Genomic DNA, 16,673 nt, shown 5'->3' on the forward strand with positions numbered 1-16,673 from the left:
CATTTCTGGACACTCCAGGTCGCTGGTCTTGCTCCCCTGGCACTAAACCAAAAGACTAAGCCTGATGGAGAGTGGAGTGGGTTACGGGGGGCACACAGTGAGGGTGGGACATTGGGAAGGCAGTATCTCTGACCTATGAAGCGAGAGGTGACACTGAGCCTGTTTCCCCCCTCCCCGTCCCCTTCCTTCTGGTAGGGGTTCTTTCTGCACATTGACCTCCCTCCCCTCCTCCCATCATGGCCTGGCAGGGGAGAGGGGGAGAGGGGGAAGGATAACTCTCAACACCTCTGCAGATGGTGATAGGCGCCCCCTGGGTCCTGCGGAGGGGGCCTTCCTCAGGCAGAAGGAGGGGTCTCTCTGTAGAGCTGGCACTTCTGGGGCTGGGGGTTTCTCACCTCCTAATTAGTCATCTTGTTAGTCAAGGACCACAGATTGTACCAAGAAGGCCTTTGTGATAACATTAGATCTGTAGGAAGTGAGGGAACAAGCCACAGGGATGGACATACAGGGGAAGAGGGACCCACCCAGACAAAGGCTTGAAGGTGGGAGCCAGCTTGGGATGTGCAAGAAACCACCCAGAGGCCAGCGGGGCTGGAGCCAGTGGGCAAGACGCCCAGGGGCATGAGGCGAGGTCGGTTTCCTGGGCCAGAGTGTGTAGGTCCTGACGGGCCAGCGAAGCTCTGAAGGAAACAGGGAGCCACTGTTTTGAGCAGTGACAGATCTGGTCTGATTGAAATCTGTAAAGGATCACTCTGGCTGCTCTGTGAGATGGGCAGGGTGGAGGGAGTGCCAGAAAGGAAACAGTCAGGCATGCAGAAGGGGTCAGAGTCTGGACATGGTTTCATGAGTTTTGTTTTGTTTTGTTTAATGTTTATTTTTGAGAGAGAGAGAGTGCACGCGAGTGGAGGAGGGGCAGAGAGAGAGGGAGGCGAGGATCCTAAGCAGGCTCCGAGCTGTCAGCGCAGAGCCAGATGTGGGGCTCGAACTCATGAACCCTGAGATCATGACCTGAGCCGAAGTTGGACACTTAGCGGACTGAGCCACCCAGGGGCCCCCTAGACATGGTTTGAAGGCAGGGCTGGTAGGCCATGCTGTCAGGGCTCATGTAATGTTCACCCCGCCACTATCAGAACGGAATGACGTTAAGAGGCGTCAAAGTCCTCAGGCCCTTCCCTTTCCCTCTGCCCAGAGGCTTCTGAGAGCCAGGAGTCACTGCGCCCAGAACCCTCAGGCTCAAGGTGGGAGCAGACAATGTGTGGGGAACTGGGGCCCTCACACAGGAAGCAGGGCAGCTTCCAAATAGGCTGGTCCAAGCCCACATTGTCCCATTGGGGAAACTGACTCTCAGCATGACGGGGCTTCGGGTCCATGGTGTTGAGGAGCAGAGCTGGTTTAAACCCAGCTCTGCTGACGCTCGGTGCTCATCAGGACTGAGCCAGGGGATCCCCCTACCAGGGCCTGCCCCCTGTCAGGGTCTGACAGACTGAACTTGCTATTTTTTTTTTTTAATGTTTATTTTTGAGAGAGAGAGAGAACACAAGCAGAGGAGGGGCAGAGAGGGAGCGACACAGAATCTGAAGCAGGCTCCAGGCTCTGAGCTGTCAGCACAGAGCCTGACACGGGGCTCAAACTCACCACTGTGAGATCATCACCTGAGCCAAAGTCGGACACCCAACCGACTGAGCCACCCAGGTGCCTCATGCAAACTTTCTAGATAAAAGGTCCCAACCCTTCAGGTCCTCCTCTTCCCAGCAGCCTTTCCTGATTGCCCGGCCGCTGCTTCTGTCTCCTCTCAGCAGCTCTCACTGAATACCATGGTCCTTCAGGCCCTGAGTCACAAGCTGGTGAGCTGGTGAGCTCCCACATGTGTGTCCGCTTGGGGCAGCCAGCCTAGGGGGCGCCATGTGCAGGCAGGTGCCACTCCTTCCTGGTCTGCAGGGTTCTCTGGGGAGAAGAGAGAGGGGCATCTGGGACAGACACGTTCGTCCCTTTTCATTAATGCCTTGGGTGACTCCATGGATGTGGATGAACTTTGTAAACTGTAAGGGGCTGTGCACAGGAAGGACCTAAGGTGACAGATGGACTGGGCTGAGGTTACAGGAGAGACCGAGGGAGAAGGCTAGCTGCAGGTGGGATTTAGGAATTAGAGGCAAGGGCACCCACAAAAGCAAAGGTTTTAGCAGTGAGACTGGACTTGAGAGATGAAGCCCTGTCTCCCTCCGCAGGAAGTGATCACGGACTGGGGCAGACGTGGGGTGTGGGACAGAGGTAGGGAGAAGATGGGGTCAAAGGCAAGTGCCCTTTGACCAAACTGGGTGGGGGTGGGTGGATGACAAAGGGAAAGGCACTTGGTGGGGAGGGGATCGGTGAGGGGCTGGAGTTCTAAGGAGGCAGTAAGGGCAGGGGACCACCGGGAAGAGGCCACTCAGCCCTGGCTCTCTCCACAGGTCACTGAGAGCCCAGAGGAGCCCCTGAACACCTCACAGAGTGTGGAATCTGTCACCAGCCACCTGTCTCCCCCTAATAAGGAGACCATCATGGTCACTCTCCACGGGGCCACCAACCTACCCACCTGCAAGGATGGCTCTGAGCCGTGGCCATACGTGGTAGTGTAAGTGGTGCCGGGAGTAGGGACAGGGGCTGGTGCGGGGCTGTGAGCAGAAACCAGTGGATGGATATTTGGAATGTGAGCAACCAAAGGTTGGGGGTGGGAACCGTGATACCCAGAGAGGAAAGCCAAGTGTGAATCACACAGGGGCTGGAGGCTCTGTACGCGTGAGGCCTGACATCTTCCCTGCTGCGTGGGAAGCTGTTCACCAGGACTGGGGAAGGAAGGAAGAGCCACTCCTTGATCCCACAGCCAGCTGGGCAGGGCTTGGCCACAGTTTGACCTCAGGGAGGCAGGGCCCCTGGATACAGAAGCCTGGGCTGGGCTGGGCTTGGAGTGGGGTGGTGATCAAAGGAAGAAGGCCTGAGCCTGCCTCTCCGGGACTCTGGGTGCCCCATCCCCCCACGCCCTATTCTGGGATAGGTCCTCACAGCCATCTTCCTCCTTGCCCCCCCCCCCCCACTTCTCAGGTCATTTCTATCTTAGGGACTTCCCTAGTTCTGGTCCTTTAATGCACCCCACGTCTCCCGTCAGCCAGCTGCAATCAGGCTGCACGCTTCTCCCAGCCTGGTGGCCGAGTGAGGCCCGCCACGCCATCTGCTGCCCATGCTGTGGGCCTCGCTTCTCCCAGGAGGGCATCAGGGGGTGACAGAGTGTCCATCCAGCCAACCTTCCGTACGGAGGTCGGACATCCGTTCAATCTTGGTTGTGAAGCACTGCACAGTAACCCCTCCGCCAAGCTTGTCATCCCTGAGCCCCTCTGTAAACAGTGGGAGCCACCAGGGCCTCCCCACAAGCTACTCTACACCTCCCCTCCTCTGCTAATTCCAGCTCAGTGCCTGCCTCAGGCTTTTGCCCACATGTCCTTTGGGGGAGTGCCTGCCCCAGCCCTCACCCAACACTCCTGAAATCCCACCTTCAAAGCCTTATTCTTGACTGCCTCCTCCTCCAGGCAGCCACCAGAGTTGAGCTCTCCTCTCTGGAGCTGCACAGCAATGGCAACTCTGATCTGACACACTTCACATAATTACAGTTATGGGCTGTTCTTCTGTTCCCCAAACCGGGGCTCCAGAGGACACATCCCAGGTCGTCCATTTCCCCCACAATGCGCCCAGACTGGGCCTGAGCGCCGACTTAGGGATCAAGGAGCCACGGAGACAGCCAGCCAGTAGCTATGACAACAACCCCCGCACCTCCACACAGTTGAAAGGAGGGTAGATGGTGTGCTGGAGACCAACAGGTGGGACACTTGCTTGTCTCAAAAGGCCCATTTCCACCCACCCACCCAGCTCCTCGGCCCTCCCCTCCCCCAACTCCATTTCCGCCGTGAGGAGGGACAGGTGGCAGAGAGTGGGCTTGGCAGGGAGCTCGCCTTCTCCCCTCAGCTATTTCCATAAACCAATTATCGCCGATCATCTCGGGAGATTGAGGCCCTGCCTATCACCACGCCAGCCTGGGCGGCGGGGCGGGGAGCGGGGCGCCGCGTTGCTCTGCGGCGGGCACCGCGACCCTCGCCTTCACCCGGTTGCCATGGGAACGCGCGGCGGGAGCCCAGCCGGCCGGAGCCTGGGCGAGGGGTGTGGGGGCGGCGGGGAGAGCGCATGGCTGCACCCATCTCCACCCAGGGAGGGGGCAGGGAGCAGAGCCCGGCCGAGCCTGCGGCCCCGCGTTCCGGGGCGTTCCAGGGCTCCTGGCGGCTGAGCCGCCACCAGCCCCGGGGGTGCTAATGAGATGCAAATGACAGCAGAAGGGAGGGCTTCTGAGAAGGAAGGCCCAGCTGTCAGGAACCTGAAAGAGGCTTTCGCAGCGAGCCCCCAGCCCCAGGCAGGAACCCCAAAGGGACGACCCAGACCCTCAGAAGCCAGAAGCCCTGGGAAGAATCTGATGTGCCCTGGATGTCTGATTCCACATACGCCATTAACAAAGCAGACCACAGGCATGAGAAGCCAGTCCCCCGAAGCGTTCCTTCCTCTCACGATGAATATTGCAATGCTTAAAGTATATAGGGTATATATTTAATATATATTAATAATATTGATCTTCCATAGTCTTTCAAAACACTTTTTCTCATCATTCTCATGCCTGTGTTTCTGGTGCCCTCAGCTTGGTCTTCTGGCTGAGCCTCCTGCTCTCTGCCATCCCTAGGGGTCTCACCTCTGGGGCTTCCTGTCCCTGCCTAGTTCCGCCCTCTCTCTGGGTCTGTTGCATCCCCAGCAGGCCGACCTGCGGGGACAATGGTGGAGTAGGAGTTAAAGCACAGGCCTAAGAGTACCCCGGAGTCATTTACTCATTCAGCCCATTAGTGGGGAGCTGAAGAGAACTCAGGTCTAATGATGGGGACTCCCTAGCTGGGGGCTTGGTCACTTCACTCCTGTGCAGGCTCCAGCCTCAAGCCGATCTAGTATAATAGAGCACACCTCTCGCCGTGATTGACCCAGACCAAGAAGTCCACGTGGCTCATCTTGTGGTTCCAACTCTTTCCATCTGAGCCATTGACCTGCTTCCAGTCTGACCCCTCTACTCCTCTGAAATAGCTTTCTCTAAAATGGCGGCTGTGCTTGACCCCATTACGTCCGCTGGGCATCTCATCTTTCCAGATGCTGGCCTGTCCCAGGTTTCAACCCTTGGTCGTCCTCTTCCTCTGTACTGTCTGCATAACATCCTCATCCTGCTGTCAGTAGTCATATTCCTCCCCCCCCCCCAACGCCCCCCCCCCCCCCCGCCCACTCCATCCCCGAGTCCTGTAAATGTGTCTCCTGTATCTGAAATCTGGCTGCTTCTCTCTGCCGGCTCGCCCCACCTTAAGCTTCTGCACTTTTCTCTTCTTAGCACATCTGATCTTACCCATCTTCAAACCCCAAGGGTTCTCACTGCTCCCAGGGTAAAGAGGATTCTAGACCCAGCAAGGTTGGGTCCTTGTGGCCCCCTCCAGATCCCCAGCAGCATGACTCCCATCTCCCTTTCTTCGCTCCAGCTGTACCACGTGTCTATCTCTCAGTTCTCTGAGCAGACCCTGTTTCCTCTCTCCCTAGGCCTTTCAGGATCCCTCCCCCAGAACATTCTCCCTTCCCCTCCCCTCTTTGGATCCCAGCTAAATCACCTCCTCCAGGAGGTCCCCCCTGACCTCCCAGACCAGGCCAAAGTTTCCTACATTCCACACCTCCCTGGGACTTTTTACTTCTGCAGTGTCACAGCTGGCCTCACAAGTTTGATGTGCTTTCATGGGATTCCTGGCTTACTCTTCCTCAAACCTACCCCCATAGTGGCCCTCTAGTTCAACAAGTGACCACCAGGTCTGTATTGCTCCCCATTCTATCCCTACTATTTAACACAGCACCCGGAGCATAGGAGGCTGTCAATAACTGTTGAGTGAATCCGGCCCCATTTCTAGCTTGCTCTGTGACTTTGGGAAGGCTCCTTGTCCTCTCGTTGCTCAAATGCCTCTCCCAGGAAGCTGCCTCAGAGGGCTGTAGGGATGGGGAGCCAGTGGGAGATGCTGACAGGTGTGAAGTATGACACAGAGTAAAGGTTACCCCCAGTGCCCACGGTGGGCATGGGAGATCTGTCAGAAGAAAGCGGTGGGGCAGTGGAGAAAAGTGAGAATGGGATCAGGAAACCCCAGAATCTGGCTCACTGCCCCTGACAGGGTAGTCCCTGTCCCTCTCTGAGTCTTAGTCTTCCCGTGGCCAGGATGTCTATTCTGGTCTCTGTGCTGTTTCAAGGCTTGCCAAGCTGATTCGTGCTCTGGCCTGGGAAATAGTGTCCGTTCTTAAGAGACAACAAGAGCCCCAGCTGTACATGCAAGACAGATTCCAAGTCCAGGTCTGCTGGGCCAGTGCCCGGGCCCCAGGTCTCCCCTGACCGATCTGAGCCTGAGCAGTGCCCAACACCTGCCTCCTGGCCTGGCACAGAGAGACCTGCCAGTCAGAGCCCAGCAGGGACCAGGAAGGCAGTGGCCCTGACAGGTGGGGGGTGCCCTCACAGGCAGGGTCTGGGGAAGGGGTCAGCCAGGAGACATCCTGTGGGGTTCTAACCCTCGGCCAAAGGATTGGTGGCTGGGTTGCCAGTTGGCAGTGGCTGCTCTGACCACCTGCTGCCCAGAGCTAAGGAACAGGGCTGGAGCCAGGACAGGGAGGGGAAGGGCTGCTTCCTCTGTGCACGTGGGGGAAGGCCTGGCCGGAGCCACAGTGGGCGGGGCAGAGCACAGGTCAGAGCCAGTGAGTCATATTTGGAGGATCTTTGGTTTTCTTGGGTGAGCCTGAGAGCCCTGACCCTGGTCCCAGACTGAGACTGACCTTGGTCATACGCTGAGCCCTGACTCCGGTCATAGACTGAGCCCTAATCACACACTGGGCCCCTACCCTGGCCACAGACAGAGCTCTGACCCTAGTGACTAATTGGAGAAAGTACTGAAAGTAAGACAATTGTGTAAGGTCCTCGTAGGAGAAGGTTAAAGGTCATATTTACCAAGTGCCTACCATGTATTTGGCAAATATGCTAGGAATGCATGTGTTTGTCCATGTGTGTGTACGTGTGTGTGTGGTATGTATGTGCTTCCCATAATTTAATCATCACTTAGTCCTTTGAGCTAGGTAAAATACTATCCCCATTTTGCAGATGAGGTCACTAAGGGCTCAGCAGATTTCTGTGAGGTGGCCAGAGTCACAGAACTATAGTGCATACCCAAGCCAGGATCCAGGATTCCAAAATCTAAAAGCTTTTTCAACCTCACTCCCTGACTTGATCCTCATGCAGTGGTTGCCCCTCTTAGAAGGGGTGTTGGCCTCAGGGTCCTAACCCAGACTTCCAGAGAAGATCCAGTGAGCAGTCTGAAGACCCTTCCTGGGATCTGGATTGCCCACACCTTCCCCCTGCCTGGCTGTGAGCCTTGGCCAAAGGCTCCAGAGGGCAGGGATTTGGGCAGAGTGGGTGGAGGCCTGGCATGACTCATAGGTGACCCGTGAGCTTATCTCAGCAGCCAGAGGGCTGGGCTCAGCAAAAATAACAAAAATACACACAGTGACAGTGAGCGTGGGACAGTGCCAGGAAAAAAGCAGCCCCCATTTGCTGATGGTGGCCCACGCTGAGCTCACGCAGAGCTCGGTTCTTCTGCACCCTGGCTCTAATACAGCAGCCCTGGCAGGCAGGTTGCATTAGCCCCATGCGATGGCCAAAGAGGTCAAGACCCAGGGAAGTGAAGGGACTTGTCTGGTTGGCCAGTAAGAATGGAGCAGATAAAGATAAGTGTCTCTGTTTGGCCACTAGTGACTCTCTCTGGTAGAGGCCAAGGTTCCTTCCCTTCCAGCAGGATGCTTGTGGGAAAAGGCACAGCATGGGGGAGAAGGCCCTGGAGAGGCCTGAGAATCTCGGGTCTTATCTCCCCTGCAGAGTCCCCAGCCTATGGTGTGGCCAGACCTCTCCACACCTTCTCCAAATGATGTCAGTCCCTTGAGGCTCAGAGCCTCAGAATTTTTGTTCAGTGAGAACGGCCTTGTATCCCAGAGCTGTAAACACAGCTGGTGTCAGTGGTTAAAAGGGGAGGGTTGCCTGAGACCGTCCCCCGCCCACCGGCCCCCCACCCCCCCCCCCCCGCAAGCCAGACTGAAGCCATTAAGGATCTTTCCAGATGTTCCCCTATCACCGCCATGCGGGGCCCCTGAGGTCCTTCTCATGCCCGAAACATTTATTCAGACCCAAAAAGCATGAGCTCTTCTGCAGAGGCACTGGAATCCTGGAGGGCAGCCCAAGAGGCCAATGCTTACCAAGAGAAGCAAGTTTTAATGGGGAGATTTCAGGCAACGAGGCAGGCCAGTGGGGAGCTTTCCTGGTGTCCCCATTGTATAACACACAGGCTGTCTCGGCTGCTTATTTCTAAGCACGGGCAAAGCTGCTGACAGGGCCCCTCCTTCCCCCACCCCTGCCTCCGGGGCATCACAGATGGCCAGGAAGTGGGGTCCCCCCTTGGGGCTTTGACTGGCTTCTGTGCCCCTTGCTTCCCACCTCAGGCTTCCAGGTCAGATGCTGCATGGTCTGGCATCCATCAAAGAGGGAGGCAGGCTACTGGGCAGGGAACTGGGGCTTGGGGTCCAGTTCAGCTCCTCCTGCCCTTGTGCTGTCTCCCTACACGCAGTGAGCTTCCATCAGAGGGAGGGGCACCGGGGGCAGCAAAGTCAGTGCCTTCGGGCCTGAGGAGCCGGCTCCACAGATGCTGAAAGCAGCCAGTGTGTGAGACCAAGTCAAGAGCGCAGGGCTCCTTCGGGGAAGCAGCCCCCAGTCAGCCCCTCAGGTTCCTGCCGTGGAGGACTGTAGGCTTGGGTTGTGGGCTGTCTCTGTTTTTCATGAGAAGTCAGAAATCCACATTGTTGTGTGAAATTAGCCAGTTTCTACACACAGACCAAACACCTCTGCGCAGCTGAATCTCTGGGCCTCGCGTCATGTCTTCTCCTGATCCCTCCACCCATTCAGACTCAGCCTCCAACTTGGCCAGCTGTCCTCTTCTCCCAGGGGCCTCCCCGTGGGGACCCACTCTCTATATGTGTCTCAGAGGCACATCCCCCTTCCTGAAGCCCCCTCTTTCTTCGCTTCCAGGACGAGCCCCCTTTGATTCCCTCTTCTCTCTGGCCACTCCTCTGTGGGATCCTTTCACCCCATACCCGGTCAATGTTGGTGCTCCCTGTTTAGTCCTTGGCATCTCCCTGGATCCCTCATTGCCCCCCACTCCCTGAAGATCTCCCTCATCCCAGGCTACCCCCAAGCCCCGTCCTGAAGGTCCAGGAATGTCTAGCTCCAGCCCAGTCCTCTCTCCTGCCCTGTAGCCCCATGGACCCACCAGCCGATGTATACTCCACCTCAGACTCAGCCTTCCCAAACTGGCCTTCTCGTCCCCTTCCCCCCTGCCCCCCTGGGGCTCACCATCCATCCAGAAGCCTGTGAGATATGGAACACTGTCTTGAGCTCAGAGATGTTTAAAGGATGAGCCCACGCAGTCGGTAGGGCTGAGACTCAAACCCACAGCCTGTGAGCCTGAACACTAATCCACTCTCTCCGGCCTTCAGCATGACTGGCCCAGAAATGCTCAGGAGGCTGTGGGGTTTTATCCCTGGGGAGGGCAGGCGGTGGCTGCCCCCAAACAAAGGTAGGGGCAGATTTGCTGGCCCTGAGTGGGGAGAGAGGTTGATTGTCCTGTATCTCCCTCCCTGTGACCTGTTGCCTGACTTTCGGGCAGCTCTGGGGCCTGTGGAAAGTGCCGTGTACATGCTAGGGTGCCCTGGGGGTGTTGGAGAAGCAGGGCTTGGGGCCAGCCTGTGACTATGACTGGGGGCCCTTAGGATGTCAGTGTGGCAGGAAAACCAGACCCAGGATCCGGCCCTGGGGACCCAGGGCCTTCGGGGAGCCCAGTCCCCGCAGCTGGGCTCTGCTTCCCTCCCTTTGAGGATGTACTTGGGCTTAGAACTTGAGATCTGAACCCTCGTCCCAGCCCAACAGCTGCTTCTGAGGCAGTACTGAGAAGCTGCCCCAGATTAGAGCAGGTTCCCAGCAGTCTGGGCCAGGGGCCTGGCCTAGCAGAGCTGGAGAGGAAAGGAAGGTTCTTCCACACCTTCCCCCATTCAGTAAACACTTGCTGGGTCCCACTGTGCCTAGGTGGGAACTGGAAACAGCTTCAGCAGTGACAGGACAAGCCCTTGAGGGGCTCACCTAGCGTGTGTGTGTGTGTGTGTGTGTGTGTGTGTGTGTGTGTGTGTGGTGGGGGTACTAAACAGATAATACCCACCTGTCCTTTGCCCACAGTCTCCCAAGGCAGAGGGCGACTGAGCAGGCTCCAGACCCCAGCCAGCACTTGGGTATTTGGGCCCCTCGGGAAGGCTGGTCTCTTGAGAAGGGGGCAGGAGGCAGGGCTCTATGTCTGAGATGCCAGACTCAGAATGTGGACCATACACCATACAAGTTAGGCCAGAGACAAGAATGAGAGTGATTCAGGTCATTCTCCTGAGGTTGGGAAGTTCACCTATATGTCTGTCCACATTCCTCCTGTGCTAAGGCTACATCCATGAGAAGTTGATACTCAGAGAGGGGGTGTTCAGAGTGATCAAGAAGGATCTCAAGTCATGGAGAGACCTCCCAGGGCTGTTTCACCCAGGCCGATACCTTGCCAAGGGACTATCATTTCATCCCGTAGGGCCATGGTATTTCCTAGCCAGCTGTACCCTCTCCCTTCCTAAGAAGATGTTTCTCTGGGCCCCTCGCCAAGCTAGGCCACAGGGTTGACCGCAGCTGGACACTCCAGAGGCTGGCAGATAACACTGGCCCATGCACCACCTCCTGCTTCCATGGAGAGAAAAGTTTTCCCTAGAAAACCAGGAAATCCTCCCTGGGAGAGGATGCAGGGTATGACCATGCCCAACAGACTGGAGCTTGAGTCTGGCTTTGCACCCATCACAAAATTCTGTGGGGTGAGGTTTTGCCCTGGGTTGTATGGACCGAATCCCCCTGCCCTGCTGCCTCCCTGAGCATGGAGAGGGGTGCGTGGTTGACCCTGAGGGGCTCCCCTGAGAACAATGGGATTATTTCAGATGAAGTATGGGTAGGAAAGTGAGGAGCAGAATTCTTGTTTTGTAGAAAGAATTTTCCCTCTACCGGAGTGCTTGTTTCTGATTTCCAGGGCAGCACCCGCCCCCTGTGGGAAGGTACGGGGGGGGGGGGGGGGGGGGGGAGCAGCCATGCCCATGTGGACGGGGAGTTGGCTGGCCTCCAGTGCTCCAGAGTCGGTTGTTCCTTAAATCGAGGCCCACCTATAGTGGTGTAGCACCATCAGCAATTAGTGATGGTTCATTAGAGTCCAATTAATAAATGAAACCCAGGATGAGAGCCATTGCTTTGCTGAGAATAACAGCCCTTCTTATGCCTCAAGTGGCATCCTCCCAAGAGCTCAAAATCCATAAGAACCAGCTGTACTGGGGGCTGGGTGGGGGGCACACATGGAGGGGGGATGTTGATGGTGATGGGCTATTGTCTGGTACGGTGGGAGGGGGAGAGAAAGGAGCTTCAGACCAGACATTCCTGCCTGGGGTCTTAGCTCCTCTTTTGAGGAAGCCTTCTTGCCCAGCAATCCCAGGGGAGCCTGGCCAAGGCCAGAGGTAAGAAGGCAGGGCTTTCTCCTCCTTCCTGTCTGGCCTCAGAGGACAATGCACATGCGTGTGGAGAGGAGAGGGCTGGAAAAGGCACGAGGCCAGGGAGGACCACAAGCCTCCCTGTTGTCTCTGACTACCCCAACCCATGTCCCAACACACTGACCCTGGGTCAGCCAGCCATGCCCTCCCCAGACCTGTTCACGGCTCCTCAAAGCCTCAGGCTCTATCCTCCGATTGGAAAGGTTCTCCTCTCTGTCTGTTCAAGCCCTGCATCCTCCAGGAAACCTTGCCTCCCCAGTCCAGCCCAGGCAGGGTCACAAACCCAAGAATCCGGCCTTTGACCACCCCATTCAGGTGACCACCTCTGTAGGGGCCAACTCTCCCATTCTGCCCCTGTTGCATAAGGCTGGAGACCTGGGCAGGGGACAGGTCATTGTTTTTTTTGTGTGTGTGCCCTCCAGGGATGGAAGGAGGTCCATGCCTGGGAGTCTGGCTGCCTCAGACTTCTGGGGGATGGGGAGGCTGGCCTTCCTGGCCCAGAGGCTGACATGGAGAGTGCAAGTAGAGGGGAACTGCGCTGCCCTCTCAGGACAGAATGGGGTCCAGTCATGACACACTGGGCATCTGGCCTTAAGGAATCTTAGTCTGAACCTGTTTCCTCACCTGCCTCTAAGTTTCCCAGGTGAGCAAGTGATAGGGCTGTGGAGGACCCGGTCAAAAGATTACAAGGCCTCTTGTTCTCCCATCCATCTATGTAAATGTTCTGCCCTTCGTCCATCTTCATTCTGCCCAAGCATCTCCTTCCTTGGGGCTTCTGGGAACATCCTTCTGGTCTTCCAGGATTCCGGGTCCTGCCTAGCCAGGACCCCTGCAGCCAGAACAGATCCAAATTAGGGTCCTCCCTTTCCCCCTGATACCCTAGGGGCTGCCCTGGGATCAACACTCAGGACAAGCAGGTGGTCTGCATCCTGAGCTTCCAAAGCCCTGGACCCTGTCAAGGCCAGACTTTGACATTTGTTCATGCTCTGACACCTTGAGGAGTGTGGGAGACCAAGCAGACAGGCAGGGCAAGTGCAGGGGGGTGGGCTTAGAGAACTGGGAGGCAGCTTGAGGGCTGGTACGTGGAGGAGGGTATGGAGACGGGGTAATGTGTGGCACACAGACCTCCCTGGGGAAGCCTGTGTGTCCGTGCACACACACACGTGCACGGGCTGGTGGAGGGGCTGGTCAGGGGAGCCTTCCTGGAGGCAGGGACAATGGCACACCCCCCACCCCTAGAGGTATACATGCTCTAGAGGGCATTTCAGAGGATGGGTGGAGGGCGGGGGAATGGCTCAGGAGCCTGTACTCACCACCCCATCAGTGCCCTGTACTTTCCCACTGCTCACCTCACCGACGGCCTCTGGGGCCAGACAACGGTCTCCCTTGGTGACAGTGGAGAAGGAAAGCAAAAAATCCGGCTTCTTCCCTCCCACTCACAGATGTGCTTGGGCCTGGCCCCCACCCCCTGCTTGGGTGGGAACCCAAGGGCCTCCTGGCAGCTTTGTCAAACACACACATACCCCTCCAGTGCGCTGGGGGGTGGGCCTGGTAGGGAGGGGTTTCTGTTTCTTGGCAGCTTAGGACCCAGGATTGCTAAACTGTACCCCTGAACCCAACCCCAGTTCCATCCTGGTATGACTGCTCCTCCCTTGACTGGATTAAGTCTAAGCCCCTGACAGCAGGCTCCCAGCCTGAAGCACCCAGCAGCTCCCCCAGGGCCTGCCTGCGAGAGCCAGGCCAGGGCTCTAAGGATCGGAGGGAGGATCCCGCTCTTATAGTAAGCTATATGGAGGCAGGTCCTGGAGAGGTCCCCTGGGCTCGGAAGCTTCCCTGGGAGACCTGAGCCCCATCACGGGCCAGGGGTCCTACAACCTCGCCTTCCATGTGCCCAGCTGAGAGGTGCAGAATGGGAACTAGGAGCAAGGAGTGAACTGGCCCCCTTCGCCCCTCTAGATCTCTAGTTTCTAGAATAGCATCAAGGCCTGAAGGAGTCAGCTGTGCCAGGAAAAGCCATTACCCTGACAGCCTCCCTCCACCTGCTAAAAGCCTCCCTCCTTCCCCTGGGGCCTCACCCCTCCTGAGTTATTTCATCTCCACTCACCTAGCTCTGACAGACCTCTCCTGGTGAGAGAAGGGAGGAAGGGGATGCTTGCTTAACCCCTTCTATGCCTGAGCAGCGTCAGCGCCAGCAGGCTCCCTTGGCCTTGTCCATTGTCCTCCCCCATCTCTTTCCACCTGGAATCCCTCCTGCCGGCAAGAGGGAGACAGGCTGGCAAGTACAGGTCACGGGTTCCGACCTGCATTCTGTCACTGCACTGCTTGTGGTTCAGGTCCCTTGCTCACCCTCAGTCTGTCTGCTCTGAGCACTGGGTAGCCCCCAGGGACACAAAATACTGGGTGTCCATGCAGGAGCAGGTCAGATGTTTGGGGTGTAGAGGACTGACCTCATCCTTACATAGAGTGTAAGGCACAGAGGGGCAGGAGGAGGGGCTCAGACGGCACCCCTGAGTTAGCGGAGGTTAGCAAGTCAGGAGGCAGGGAGCTCCAACCCCTGCCAGCCTTGATGCCTTCTCCTCTCCAGCCTGGCAGCCTCCTTCACAGCCCCGGGCCAGAGGGGCCTTCTTCGCAGGTGTGCAGAGACGAAGTGTCTGGACCAGGGCTGAGTCTGGGAGGCACGCCCCTCATCATCCCAGCCCTCTCTCGGTGCTCCCCTGCCCCTGCCAGGCTGCCCTGGGTCAGCGACTTTTGAGAAACACCCAGCTTGTGTCATAAATGAGGGAATAACATGAACTGGGGCCTTCTGTGTGCCAAGAGCTTAACATGCTTTCTTCCCGGTCCTTATAACCACCCTGGGAGGGAGATCCCACCTACAGAGGAGGAAACTGAGGCTCAGAGAGGGCAGGTGGCCTGGTCAAGAGGTAACTGCGGCCTCAGACCCAGTTGTGTGTGGCTCCGAAGCCTGTCCTCTCCCCAGGACTCCATACCTTGGCCACGGCAGCCCGAGATCCTCAGAGGTAGACCCAGAGTTGGGGTCAAGATGGGGGGACACCAGGCCAATTAAAACAATTATGATGATTAAAAGGGCAATTAAAACGATTATGATGATTAGCACCATCATGATACTTAACAACACGTCAACTACTTTACACACATGAATGCATCTCATGCCCACAACCGCCCTGCATTATCAACCCCATTTCACAGTGAAGGAAGTAACGTACCACAAGAGCACGTACCTTGACAAAGTCACACAGCTAATAAGGGGCAGAGCTGCTATTAGGAACTCCAGGGACCCTGTTGTCATCACCAGGCCACACTGTCTCTCAGCTGAAGCAGAGAGGAATCTCCAGCTGAGCCCTGGAGCTTGGAGACAGGACTCTTACAAGAATGGTTGTCCGCAGGAGTCCTGTAGACAATTGGGGAGCAAAGATCCAGGCTGCTGTGTCACTCAAGTCCAGAGGCCAGAGGGAGCAGTGAGGACCAGGGGGCTCTGAAGGCTTCCTGGAGGGGAAGAACAGGGTGGGCTGGGAAGGCCACAGGCTGATTTAGCTACCATATGGGGCACTTTGGCTCTGAGTTTCTGGGCCAGCTCGCCTGCGCCACACTCCCTTTGGGGGCCTCCGGGGTAGGGCCAAGGCTGGTGAGGACACCATCTGTGCTTCTGCCTGGGGAACCATTGGTGCAAAGCACCTCCCCCTCCTGAGTACATGGCGTGGCTCCCCCTGCTCCAGGCTCTCTGGGATGGTTCCTCACCCATGATTGCTGCAGTTAATGTAGCAGTGCTATTTACAGCCCCAACATAATAACCTCCTCAACAGAAGAAGTATTAACTCTCTTGCTGAACTGTTTGATGGCTCGGGAGCTCAGGGACATAAGTGTCAGATACCTGTGGGATGCACTGGGAAGCAAAGGGCCCAAGATCCCACCTCTCCTTGGACAGGCTGGCCCTGCACAACCCCTCACCGCCCCCCTGCCTTGCCCCGTGCCCAGCTCTAAGTGTCCAGCCCAGGGCCCTGCACGAAGTGGGTGCTGCAAAAGGCAGTAGTGTGCATGTGCTCCGTTGAAAAGGTTCAGAGCCCAGGAAGCTGGGCCGAGCCTTGGGAGTTGGGCCAGCAGCTTAGGGAACTGAAGGTCAAAGGAGAAGCCAGCCAGGCGGGCACCACACAGCCGCCCTGCCCAGAGACTTCCTCCCACTGAACAGAACCTAAAGAAGAGAGTCAGGATGGGGAGTCTATGCACATAGGCGCCTGCTGGGGAACCCTGCCAAGGCAGAGGGCAGGAAGTCAGACAGGCAAGGAGTCTACCCCCATTCCCATCCCCACCCTTGGCCTCGGGTGCCTGAGTCCACGTGAAGGCCTCAGCGGTGGCCGGAGAGACAGGGTGGTCCCCCAGGCGGTCAGGGCAGCCAAGGAGAGAGACCTGGCGTCCCCTGGGCCTGGGATGACAAGAGTGTGTCTGCCTGGGAGGGAGCTCTCCATTCTCTGTCCACCCTTTGCTCAGATTTATGGACAATGTGTCTAGAAGGGGTGAGCAGCGGGCAGGACACCCTTCCTCTGACTCAGCCTGCTCCTCCCCTCCCCAGGGAAACCACATCTGAGGATGTGAAGGGCCAGAATGCCAAGGCAGTCACGTCTGTGACCACAGAGCCCACCATAGCCCCCATCTGGGGGGACACGGTCAAAGTGGAGCTCCAAACTGAGGATGCAGGACAAGGTGAGGTAGGAGCGAAACGTGGCTTGGCGTGCACGGGAGGGGTGTGAGGCAGAGGGAGGCTCCCTCTTGAGTCAGCTGGAAGCCACCTGAACACCTCTTTGGGCTCAGTTAAAAGCACTTTAAAGAAAAAAAATCATAATACTGTCACGCCTCATCTCCTCAGTCTGCTCGAAAAATGAGTT

The 16,673-nt window shown here is 57.1% G+C and overlaps 1 protein-coding gene across 1 annotated transcript in view; it reads left to right on the forward strand.

Annotated features, from left to right (window-relative positions):
* Positions 1–16,673, forward strand: part of LOC121041982 (coiled-coil domain-containing protein 33-like) — a 72,056-nt gene that overhangs the window by 24,990 nt on the left and 30,393 nt on the right. Inside the window, 3 exon segments of the mRNA XM_040493249.1 lie at positions 2,448–2,457; positions 2,460–2,611; positions 16,361–16,492. Of these exon segments, the coding sequence (XP_040349183.1) occupies positions 2,448–2,457; positions 2,460–2,611; positions 16,361–16,492 (294 nt within the window).

The sequence above is a fragment of the Herpailurus yagouaroundi genome, unplaced genomic scaffold (assembly GCF_014898765.1).
Source record: "Herpailurus yagouaroundi ecotype Mexico unplaced genomic scaffold, PumYag 184, whole genome shotgun sequence".
NCBI lineage: Eukaryota > Metazoa > Chordata > Mammalia > Carnivora > Felidae > Herpailurus > Herpailurus yagouaroundi.